Raw genomic sequence first — 13,211 nt, forward strand, 5'->3', positions numbered from 1 at the left:
TGCAGGATAGTAACTTAGAAGGAATGGAGTACAAGTTCTTGTGGGGTGGGAGTTGTCCGAGAGACTTCCTTCCGTACACCCTGTCTCCCCACTTCCAAATATAAACATGCACATGGCTTCTTCCTCTCTTTTAGCGGAACGCAGACCAAAAATGGGAATCACCCCTGTTAATTAGTGCTGAGTGGACGAGGGACTAGCCAGAATCAGGAGACAATATTATTTAGACCAAAACTTATGACCTATGGACTGGAAATGGGGCTTTGATAGGGATAGCTAATCTGTCTAGGATAAAAATATGCAGGCAGGACTTGGGAAGACAAGGAAGGGGAAAATGAGTCTCCAGTTCTCAAGATCTTTCCCAGGAAATTTGATAGCTTATAGTTAGAAATGATTAGAAAATGATCTGGCTTAGCATCCCTGCCAACTAGGACTGTTTAGGGCAACAACAACAAAAAAGCCCTACTTACTAATCAACAAGAAGTAACTGATAACAAGCTTGATTGTGAAGTACAGAAATTAGTGGACCCTGGTAACTAAATTTAATTTCTGGACTGAGTATTGTTATGCCTTTATGAGAATTAATTCAACGGAAATTGATTGAGTCCTCTCTGTGGTAGGCACTATAATAGGTGCTAGAAATCTAAAGATTCAGTCTTACCTAAAATGAGCTCAATCCAGTGTCGGAGAACAAGATTTAAATATGTCTATTATTAATATAGTTAATAAGCTATAGATATGTACAGGGAGACATTAAACTACAGGGGAAGTTGTGTGGTCAGGCTAGTCAGGCAAATAAGTAGGCAAAGAAGAGATGGGTTCTCCACATAGAGTAGCCTGCATTTAAAAAGGTATTACACAACTGAAAAGGTATTACACAATATTGCTAGAGCAGAAGATGACTAGTAAAGTAAGCAATAGCAGGTTATAGAAGTTAAGGATCTTAGTCTTTATCCTACAATGATAAGAAGCCATCAGAGGGCTTTTCTTCAGCACTTTAAAATGTCATTCTGTTTATTTCTGGCCTCCAGTGTTTCTGATGAGAAGCTAGCTGTCTTGCTGTTTTCCTGTATGTCATATGTCCTTTTATAATTGCTGCTTTTAAAGTTTTGTTTCTTTACCTTTATCAGCAGTTGCACTGTTTCTACATGTGGTTTTCTTTCTATTCATGCTGCTTGGGGTTCAGTTATTTCCCTGGATCTGTGGATTACTGGTTCATGTCGTAGTTTCCTTTTATCAAATTTAGAAATCTTCTGGCCAATATTTCTTCAAATATTTTTTTCTGTCCCTTCCCCTCTCTCTCCTTTTCTGAGACTACATTTACACTTACGCTAGACTTCTTAGTCCTTAGTACAGGTCATTCCAGGCTCTGTTCATTTTTTTTTTTTTCAAACCGTTTTCTTTCTGTGCTTCAGTTTGGATAATTTCTTCAATTTGGATAGTTAAGAGCCAGCGTCTGGCAATTCCTGGAAAATCTGAACATTAATATCTTCCCAGAAGCACAAATACCCAATTAATAGCTATGGGCTCTTTGGAGAAAGGTTTAGAGATATATTAGTCAAGAAGGCAGAAATCACAAGATATTACAACAGAAAGAATCTAGTATTGGGTATTGAGGGACTGAAAAAGCAAAAAGGGAGCACTGCAGTAGCCCAGAGATGGTAACTGTAACAGAGCAGCTACCACCCTTAGAGCATGTGAAAAAGAGGGGTCAGGGTTGGAATATAAGGTCTCCAAAGCTCAGTGGAGTGACCCAGCTGAGCTACAGCTCAGATTCCAGAAAGGATGCTGTTTAGCTGGTCCTCCTCCTACTGAGAGGGATATGATGAGGCTGCTAAGGGATGGAGAAGTGCCAAAAGAAGCTCAAGGCTGAGATCAGTTGCTGCTGTGGAGCAAAAGGCTATTGCTTATTGCTGGGGTAACAATGACAAACTGCAAACAAATGGAAAGGAAGAAATCCTTTCTCCCCTTCTCCTGTCTTCTAGTCTCCCTCTAATGTCCTTTATTGATGGAACCTAATGAGACACCAGCCAGCATAGGAAAAATATAATTTATAGCCTCTGAGCCATAGCATCACAGAGGTAAATACAGAAGAGTGAATTTGAAGTTAAAATAGCTCAGTAATAATAACAGTAGCCTAATAACTATATCAACATTTGTTGTCCTAAATTAGTAAAATTGCCCAAATTAGACACAAATTAATGCTACTTTATATGCTTTTACAACTTTTATGCCTTTTGAAAAGAATTTCAAGTTACCATATTGTATCAAATTTCTGCTGTACCATGATTCCTGTTAGTGTCTTTTTTTCAAGGGTAAGGAGTACCTTTACTACAGCTTACACATGCACTTGCTACAAAATCATAAACAAGGACAGTTTTGGAAAAGATCTTTAAAACTGAGGATAAATAGACCTTGTCCCAACATTAAGTCTCCCACCATCAGGTACGAAATGGCACAGACTACGTAGAGCTGTCAAGAATCCAGTCTTCTCCCTACTTCTATTATCCTATGCATTACCTAATATAGCCATAGCAAAGACCAATTTTCTGTTTGAAAGTAGGGCAACTACTATGGTCATTGAAAAACCACCTGTTTTCCTTTGTTCCCTCTTTCTTGCCTCAACTTAAGCTCCCTTACCCAATCCAGTCACCTCTAGTTTCTAATGTAAGCAGATGACAAAATAGGGATTGTATTAAGATTTCACCTTACCGTGTACTTTTCACCAATGAAGATTTTTGGCTATTAAAGGATTTTTATTAAACATTTGTATAACATTGGGCATAAACATTTATTTTAGGGCCACAGAAGTTCCATCTGAAAGGGCTCATTTCCTCAAGTATTGTGTTCTTCAGTGATGAGAGTTAACATTCTCCTACCACAATTACTTTTTGTTAATAACCATAGAAACACTGGATTTATGGTGTTTCACATATTTAACATTTGTTTTTTAACATATTAGACTAGAATAAATTTTCTACATCTGCCTATATTGATTTTATATACCACTCTGTCAATTATACAACACGAGACATTTATAGGTAAATATTAAAATGGCAGTGTACCTATTAATAACTTAACAAAATAATAATCAAGTATTCATTTGATGGGAGAGTCTAGTATTTCCTGATAATCCTGCCTTCTTAAATTTCTCCAATAAAGCTTATAACCAGCAAGGACAAAAACACTAGTCATAATGATTACCCCTCCAAAAACATCATAGACACTAGGAAATATGTGTAACACTAGAAGCTGTAAGACCATAGCTACTACAATCTCCAGGTGTTGTACTGTGCTGACCAAAGCTGGATGGAATTTGTCCAAAGCATAATAAACTCCTAAGAATGCTGCAGTGGAACAGACGCATATGGCAATGAGATAACTCCAGGTTTCTCCATCTAATGGGATGATGGGTTCTTGAAGAACAAACATAGTAGATATTCCCCAGATTGTCCCAGTCCAACCAAAGGTAAACAGTGCAGTCCACATGCTAATCTTCTCCTTAATAGATCTGTATACTATCATAGAAAGAGCAGTGGTCAGTCCGGCCATCACTGTCATAGTGTACCCAAAGGCTTCTTTCCAGGCATTTAACAAAGAATTGTCTTCATCGACAATGTTGGGGATCATGACAAGACAAACACCTAAGATGCTGCAAACAACTGTAGCCATGTCAACATAAGCCATTTTCTCATCTATAAGTAAGAAAGCCAGAATGGCACTGAAGACTGTGGTTGTGGCTCTCCACATAGTGGTCCCATTGCTGGGAGGAACTATTGAAAATGATGTATAAGCACAGGTGATAGAGATGACATTGCATACACCATAAAAGAAGAGTCGTAATCTGTATCCACTGGGTCCAAAGGGGGCCTCCTGGTAGTAACACACGACTAACACAGATAAGACCTGCAAGACAGAACGGATAAAAATCAGCTCTAGAGATGGAACTTTAGAACGATCAGAAACAAGCCTGGTGATCAGAGCTACACATCCATGAGCCAGAGCAGATCCAAATAGCACTATCCACATTTTTCTGGATTGAAAAATATTTTTTTCTGCAAAGCTCTGGAATTGTCCAGTATCATTAGTCATTGGGTCTTCTGTTGGCGGAGGTCGAGTATCCATGGTTCCAAAGAAAGTTCTTCCTTTTCTTTTCATTTCACTCAGCAGGCCTTTCTTTGGATTTTCTTCCATAAGATTTCCATAGTCTTCATTGATTTCTTCATATCCATCATCCCCAGGCTGGGGATAATGGGAAGTATATTTCACCATCACTGTGTTGGGATGTATTTTCACCCGCTTTTTAACTGGATATTTTTTGGAGGGAGAAGTATCCATTTCTTCAGATAATCAATTCTATTTAAGAAAAAAAAAAGACAAGTGTACATATTCAGTTGAAATTTGGTTTTAATTTCTATTATAATAATATGTACCAATTTAATCATAGAGAGTAGAGTAAAAGACTGTAAACATTTTTAAATTTTTTAAAAATTTTTTAAATTTTATTTTAAATTAAAAAATTATTTTAAAAACTACATTTTTCAGTCTCATCTTTTTTTTAAAAAAGATTTATTTATTTATTTGACAGATAGAAATCATAAGGAGGCAGAGAGGCAGGCAGAGAGAGAGGAGGAAGCAGGCTCCCCACTGAGCAGAGAGCCCAACGTGGGGCTCAATCCCAGGACCCTGAGATCATGACCTGAGCCGCAGGCAGAGGCTTTAACCCACTGAACCACCCAGGCGCCCCTTTCAGCTTCATCTTATGCTTGCCCCTATTTCTTGCTTGGCTTATTCTTTGTCTCATTCAGCTCTGTTACTTATCTTTGCACCACAAACAACTGAGATTTTTCATTCCTACCTGCTTCCCCACTCACACAATAAGAAAAACACAGAAAAGTAAATAACAACTTAGATAAAACCTTTACTTTTCATTGTGTCTTCTCTCTATAATATCAATTTTAAATAGATAAGTCCAAAGTTTTTTGTATAATTTGTGATAATATCACAATTAGCTCTGCAGAACAAATTATATTCTTTTTAACATTTATTCTGGACTCCTCATACATATTCAGATATATAGATAGATCAAAATTAGAAAATCAGTAAAATGGATTTAGTGACAGTCATGCATTGTTGTTGTGTAATACCTTTCTGATAAGCAATTGGTCAATATACATTAAGATTTTAACTGAAACTACCCTTTAATTTAGCAATATCAATTCTAAGATTTTATCCTAAAGATATTACTTATGTGTTTAAAAAAAGAGAAAAATAATATGCTTTTACATATGCTTGTATAACATAAGGAAATTATGGAAAGATACAAAATAAACTAATAATTGTTAGCGTGGAACAGGGAATAAGAGTGGAAGAAAACATGCAATATACATTTTTGCATTTTAATTTTAGAATCATAATATTGTTCAAAACATTAAATTACAAACTAAAATAAGATGTTCATATATTAAGAAAAAGAGCATACAAAAAACTGTAGAAAAAAATGCTTGAGTAGGAGGGTTCACTATAGCTTATCACAATGACCCTGTGTACAATGTAATACTATGCTATACACCCATTAAAAATGATGATGCAGCTATGGTGAGTGCTGTGATGTGTGTAAGCCTGACGATTCACAAATCTGTCCCCTGGGGCTAATAATACATTATATGTTAATAAAAAAATGATGATGCAGATCTTTATTGACACAGAAATGTGCATGACATTTTGTTAAGTGGGAAAAAAACTTATACAGATTAAATAAAATAATGCATATAAAGAATTTGCCACAGTGCTGGCATATTGTGAACTCTCAGTAAATGTTAAGAAGAATTCAGCTTCCTTTCTTTCACCTTTCACCTTTCTTGAAACACTGGGTATCTTCTACATTGTTACCAAAACTTGTATTTGTTCACTCAGTTCTCTTTCCTGTTCGTTCCTTTTTTCTAAGAACAATTTCTTTGATTTCTCCCCTCCCCTATGAAGGAAAAAATAAATAAATAAACCTTTTTTTTTTTTTTTTTTTTTTTTTTGGTCCTTATGACATCCTCCCTGTCCTTGCCAAAAACTCAATGGTTCCAGGATTTTAAACCATGGTCTAGAAATCAAATCCTATTTTGTTCTTTGACACTATCTGTTTCATTACTCTTTACTCTTTTTTCTTCTAAATGACACTATCTTCAGGTGGAAGAAATAATTTTTAAAAAACACCACCTGTGCCTCCAAATTCTTCATTTTCCTAACCTAGACCTCCCACTTGGCAGTTCTTCCTACATATTACTGTCAAGCTAATCTGATGTTCTTTTATTCCAATTTATATCAAATTGTGACCTCAGCCTCAGTAATCCCAAATTGGATAATTTTGGTCTTCCAAACAGATTTTCTTTCCCAAATTTAGAGTGATTTTCTCCATGATACCTCACTGAATTTATGTTTGCAATACCACCTCCAGTTCCCCTAAGCTAGAAACCAAGGCATACTCTGAATTATCCTTTCTGCTGTCACACTTCCATTTGGTCATCAATCATATTGTTCTTGTCTTTGAAATATTCCTCAGATTTTTCCTTCTCCAGTTCCATTTAACCTTTGTGATTCTGGATCATGTTATTGTGAATTCCTATTTAGAATATTGCAACAGCATCCTAACTCGCCCCAATCCTTCTCCCGTAAAGTCCATCTATATTATACCACTATCTACTTTCTTCTGTCTTTAAAAGATTCAAAAGAAAACAACTTCCCTTATGCTTTCTCCATTTAAGAACTTAGAGTGATTTTCTTCTGGCTACCTCCCTGAATCTCAGCTCTTTTGCCTGGCTTTCCAGACCCTGCCTCATCTAGCCCCTATCAATCCTTAACAAAAATATTGCCGTGATTAGTCCAGTGCCCTCCCTGACCTCACTGTCCACACGTACATGTCATTTCTCCAAGTCTTTATTCTTACTTATTTCCTCTGCTCCAGCTTTCTAAATACTGCTCATCTTTTAAGGAGGTCCAGTCCAGATTTTGTCTTTTAGAAACAAGACATCCCTGTCCACTCTAGCCTCTTTTCTTTTCTTCCTTGTCTAACATCTACAGTAGTTTCTTCTAATTTTTGTAATCTAATCGTTTTTTTAAAATATTTTTTGAAGATTTTACTTACCATTTTTTTTTAAAGATTTTATTTATTTATTTGACAGAGAGAAATCACAAGTAGATGGAGAGGCAGGCAGAGAGAGAAAGAGAGGGAAGCAGGCTCCCCGCTGAGCAGGGAGCCCGATGTGGGACTCGATCTCAGGACTCTGAGATCATGACCTGAGCCGAAGGCAGCAGCTTAACCCACTGAGCCATCCAGGCGCCCTTACTTACCATTTTTTACAGAGGGAGAGAAAGAGAGCACAAGCGGCAGAGGGGGAGGGGAGAGGGAGTAGCAGGCTCCCTGCTGAGCAAAAAGCCCAACTGAGGGCTTAATCCCAGGGCCCTGGGATCAGGACCTGAGCCAAAGGCAGATGCTTAATCAACTGAGCTACCCAGGCACCCCTAGTCATTTTATTATTTAGTATCTCAGCTCATTAGAGTGTCGTCTGTAGTCATTGTACCCAAATTTACTATGTTAAATCTCCTTTCCTTGCTAGTCAGTATCTTGCTGACATCTCTGTTAGAACCCATAACTTCTCATGGGCTGTCTATTGTTAAAATTTTGTCTTATATCCATTCAAAGCTTTCTCATTTCCCATCATAGGCCAGATTTGTAGCTCCAGGGACATGGATAGGGAGAGGATGTGGTCTGCCATTTTAATCCTCTCATTCCCTCCCTTTGGAGTCTTCAGGAGGGCATTGCAATCTGCCTTTTAGAAACCTCCTCCACCTCCCTATTCTAAGCTCCAGCTCCCGTGGTGTATTGGCACAGGGAAGAAGGAAAAGGAAAAGGATACATGTTTTATATTGGCTGCTGTTGTCTGATGGCTTTTTGATGTATACATTTGGCTGGGTTGAACTATATTCCCCAGTTATTTAATCAAATATTAATATAGGTGTTGCTGTGGAGGCATTTTGCATTTGTGATAAAAGTCCTTAATCGGGGGCATCTGTGTGGCTCAGTTGGTTAAGCCTCCAACTCTTGATTGTGGCTCAAATCGAGATCTCAGGGTCATGAGATTGAGCCCCACATCCAGCTCTATACTGGGTGTGGAGCCTGCTTGAGATTCTTTTTACTGCTCCCTCTGCCCCACCCCCTCCCCCCACACTACTCAGGCATGCTCCCCACCCCCCCAAAAAACGTCCCTAATAAGTTGGCTTTAAGTTCATCAAAAGTCTATTCTGTATGGGCCTGGCCTGATTGGGTAAGCCCTTTAAAAGAGGGCTTAGGCCTTTCTTGAGTTTGGAGATTCCAAACAGTTGATGCCCTTGAAGTTCTAGCCTGCGCATGATCTTTTCCTTACTGCCTGTGGACAACAAGCTTCAGCCTGTGCTCATGGGGTTCCAACATGCCCTTGATCTTCTTTTCCTGATTGCCTACCCTAAACACCTCAGACTCTTTTATCCAGCTCCAGAAGTATATTAGCCAATTCCTTGTAATAAATCTCTTACTGGTTCTGGGCCTAAGGTTCGACGTGACTCTGATAACAGTTGGAATTAATTCCTTCATTATTGTCTTTTGTTTCTCTGTTAACTCTGATAGGTCACTGATACTCTCTAGGTTGTAGGTATCTAAATGCAGGCTACTACTTGGGTAAGTTTTGTAGGGCCTCCCCAGTGTATAAGTCCCTGATGTGAGAGTGCCTCCTGCCCTAGAGCTTATGGCCAACAAATTTTTGCTGCTTAGTCCTCTTCCCTGGTGGACTTCTCTTTTGGGCAGGCAGGCTCCAACAGTATTCACTTGGTCCCAGGAAACTCCCATATCCTTACCACTCTAGTGAGTGTACGGACCATTTACTGCTGTCCCCTTTTCTCCAATTTTATTTCTCTTTTTCAGGCAAGCAAAGGGCAAATTAGAATGTGCTGACTAAACGGACTTCCAAATGGAGAATGAGAAGACACATTCAATTATTGCACATAAGGATCTGGTAACCTCCACACTCAGCTAGAAGGGGGTACTTGCCTCTCCCTTCTCCCATAAGGAAGAAGTGTAACATTTTTCTTAAACCAAAGACCTGTAACAGATAATATGATCCCTGTGATAGACTGTATTTTCCAAAGAGAACCACAAGTCTAGTATCTCCCGTAATTCATGTTTGGGATTTTTTTTAATGTGAATTTAACATTATTAATTAATTTAATATTATTTATATTAATTAATATGATATTATTAGCTCTATTATTAAATAGAGAGGTAGAGCCTATATCCTCTCTCATTAAAAGTAGGAAGACTAGGGGTGCCTGGGTGGCTCAGTGAGTTAAAGCCTCTGCCTTCAGCTCAGGTCATGATCCCAGAGTCCTAGGACTGAGCCCCACATCGGGCTCTCTGTTCAGTGGGGAGCCTGCTTCCCCCTCTCCCTCTGCCTGCCTCTCTGCCTACTTGTGATATCTCTCTCTCTCTCTCTCTGTCAAATAAATAAATAAAATCTTGAAAAAAAAAAAGTTGTTCTGACCAATATGCCAGCACTACTTCTCCTTCATCATAGAGACTAATGGTCTGAAGTAATCTCACAGCTTCAAGCTCCTCTAACAAAGGTTTATGTTTGAAGGTGCCCTCCAAGGCAGAAGGGTACATTTCAGTTGTGTAGAACAACTCAGCTGAGTAGAGAAAATATGAAACAATAGGACAAGAGGACCAGCCTGCCTGGCTACAAATGTACCAACCTGAAATGCTCAACACAAATGGATTAAAAGGACACAAAATTTGGTTTCTGCTTGAACAAGGGTACAATTCAGTGTGGCAAGCCTGAAACCAATATTTTTGTCCAAAAGAGGCACTGTTTCCTAAGCTACATTCTACAACATAAGACCCACAATCAGTTCTCTGCTAAGGCTGAGAAAATTAACACTGAGTAGCCTACTGACTTGGTAGGAATACTTGGGACAATCCCCTCATGATACCTAAAGCAAAAGCTACTTGATAGTGAGAGTACCAGAATGATTCCTATAGTGGTAAAATGTCTTAGCTGTAGGGACACCTGGATGGCTCAGTTGGTTAAGCATCTGTCTTCAGCTCAGATCATGATCTGGGGGTCCTAGTATTGAGCCCTGTGTTAGGCTCCCCACTCATTGGGGAGTCTGCTTGTCCTCTCCTTCTGCTCCTCCTCCCACTGCTGTTCTCTCTGTCTCTCTGTCAAATAAATAAATAAATAAATAAATAAATGAAATCTTTTTTTTTTTTTAAAGCCTTAGCTATAAATCTGGCTACTATAATTTGATTATAATATAGTGGTTTAAATGTAAGTACTAATGTGATACTTAAAACTTATAATATTGGCTTTCAAATAAGTATAAAGAACTGATAGGTTACTCCATTATATCAGAAAAGTCTAGCTCTAAGATACCTTATTACCCCAATTTGCTTGGACAGTCTTGTCCTTGAGTAAAAATGAAAAGACTACACCTAATTGATCACCTAAGAGGGATGATACAACAACCACCTTTCCAGGATATCGTGAGACATCAGGACATGCAAAGGTTCTGTACTGTTGAATATACCTCCTGAGACCTGCTGAGAGAAGCCATTCTTCCCTCCAAGTTGATGAAAAGAGGCCCACATTCTGACACTCCAAAGGCTATCAACATGATTCTACCTATCCTTAGGCCTAACCCTGGATGGTATGACCCTTAACATTCCTCTTCGAATAGGGATTCTGCTCTCTTTCCCACTGAAGCTCCAAAAGATCAGGAGGGACTAGAGGCAGCATTTAAGTTTGCTTGTACGTTATTAATACTCTTTGAGCCTGTATATTTGGGTAAAGGTACACTGCTTTAGAGGAAAAAGAACTTGCTTCTAAATTCCCACCTCTCAAACTAGAAAATTACTTCTTAAGTAAACTAGTAGAGTTTGAAAGACAAGAATATTGATAATAAGTGAGAAATAAGAGTAAAAGGTAAAGGACATGCCCTTTCTTGTACCAGGCACATTTTCTTGTATGAGGCACATTTAGGAACTGAATAATTTATCATGAGGAATTAAATGTTTGCTTTCTTAGAAGGTGTGATAATATTCATGTTGCATGTAAACGGCAAGTAATCAAAATGAACCGAGTATATAATCAAATCATGAAACTGAACAGTTGATGAAGATATAAAAGAGGGGCTACAGGAAAAGTTAATGACTTTAATCAAATACTTTAAAGTTAAGACTTTAATCAAATACTCAGATCAGGGGCACCTGGGTGGCTCAGTGGGTTGAGGCCTCTGACTTCAGCTCAGGTCGTGATCCTGGGATAGAGCCCCACATTGGGCTCTCTGCTCAGCAGGGAACCTGCTTCCTCCTCTCTCTCTCTCTGCTTGCCTCTCTGCCTACTTGTGATTTGTCTGTCAAATAAATAAATGAAATCTTAAAAAAAAAAAACCAACAAATACTCAGATTATATAGGAATCCCTCATAGGCAAATTTGATTGAAGAATAAATAATAAAAGAGGAGACATATAGTCTGTAGTCTCCTACAATAAACCAACTGAATATACCTCTATAGAAATATCAAATAAAATTTCAGAGCAAATTCTGGACAGAATCAGTATTACTTAGGATATATGTACCACATGTAATGGCAGAACTTTCAATAAAAATTATCACGTAAGAAAATTATCACTTATAGTGCATCAGATTATTGCTTGACAAAGAACAGTCCATTTACATCTCTCTCAGAAAAAAAGTATAAGGCAAATAGTCATTTCCCCTTTTGTAACACACTTAGATTAAAGCATACTTGCAATGAACTATCAGAAAGAGACTAAGAAAACAAAGAAGACCTTGATTTGGCCAGACACTATTTTGACACTATATTGGCAATATTTTCAGCACTCTAACCAAAACAACCAGAAATAGGATAAAAAGTAAGAATAGGAAATCAAATACAATAAAGAAAGGCAAAACTAATAGCTCTAAAACCCAGTGAAAACAGCAGGAAAGATGATAGAAAATAATGGCAATACCATCATTAGCCAGGCATACTGATATTTACACTTTACAGATAACGTGCTAAGCACTAAATATGGGTCAACTCAGCTTTGTGAGGAAATGAAGCCTTAGGAGGTTTAGGAAAAGGAGAGCATTGGGGAGGGATAGAGCATTAAAAATTTGGAGAAAACTAATGGCCCACCTGACTTTTAGCTGAAAGAACTTAAACGGAGGTAAAAGAAGGTATTCATTCTAGGAAACTAATTTGATAGACATTATTAAACACTCTATGTGAAGGGCACAGGTAGGTAGTGTGCAGCAGGTCAGTAGGTTCTATTGTTGAAAAGAATTTGTTCCAGGGTGTTGTCTAGAACTTTGTCACACAGTCCCCCAGATTAGTCTCTCCTCCCTTCTTTCTTTTCCACTTCCCAATCCCCTCCCTCTTTCCCCACGTCATCTTCTCAAATTTACTCCCATCTCCTGCAGGAATCCTGTCTAACATTCTAGCCCAGGAGTAGCTATCACTTATTCATGCAAATGATCTCACAAAAAACATTTATTTCATTGCCTTAAATGAAGCATTATCACTGTCAGAATCACATTCTGCTTTCAGAATAGAAAAAATGTTTTCATTCTCCTGAAATCGTAAGTTCTCTGACAGGTAATAGCGGTGATGATGACAAAATACCTGTATAGAAAGGAGAAAAATCTCAATCACAGGTCCACCCCTGCCACTGAGAATCTCACCCTAAAACCTGGCTTCCTGCCATCCAAACTAATTGTACACATTTTCACTCCTTTGGGTCTTTTCCCGTGCCACTTGGTACTCAGCTTCTGTCTCCTCTTGTCATTTTATTCTCTTTGTGTGTGATAATGTTAAGTTTTAGAAAGTAGTCGTTGCTAGGTTGCCTGGGTGGCTCAGTTGGTTAACTGTACAACTCTTGGTTTCAGCTCAGGCTCAGATCATGATCTCAGAGTTGTGAGATGAGCCCTGTGTCTCTTCTGTCTAAAAAAAAAAAAAAGTGGTGGTTCCTCCAGCATTTGTTTGGTGGGGTAGGGGTTGGGAGTATGGGAGGACAACCTGTGTGCCTCAACAGATGAGTGGATTAAAAAAAAATGTGGTATATTCATACAACCATTACTCAGCTATAAAAACAAATGAAGTTCCAATCTATTCTACAACATGGACAAACCT

At 38.3% G+C, this 13,211-nt stretch overlaps 1 protein-coding gene across 1 annotated transcript in view; it reads right to left on the reverse strand.

Moving 5' to 3' along the window:
* Positions 1-2,732: 2,732 nt before the first annotated feature.
* SLC35G2 (solute carrier family 35 member G2) overlaps positions 2,733-13,211 on the reverse strand; it is a 41,074-nt gene continuing 30,595 nt past the window's right edge. Inside the window, exon 2 of the mRNA XM_082690941.1 lies at positions 2,733-4,353. Within this exon, the coding sequence (XP_082547067.1) occupies positions 3,097-4,335 (1,239 nt within the window). The 5' untranslated portion in view covers positions 4,336-4,353 and the 3' untranslated portion in view covers positions 2,733-3,096. The remainder of the gene's footprint in view (positions 4,354-13,211) is intronic.

This window comes from Mustela nivalis, assembly GCF_964662115.1.
Source record: "Mustela nivalis genome assembly, chromosome: 1".
Classification (NCBI taxonomy): Eukaryota; Metazoa; Chordata; class Mammalia; order Carnivora; family Mustelidae; genus Mustela; species Mustela nivalis.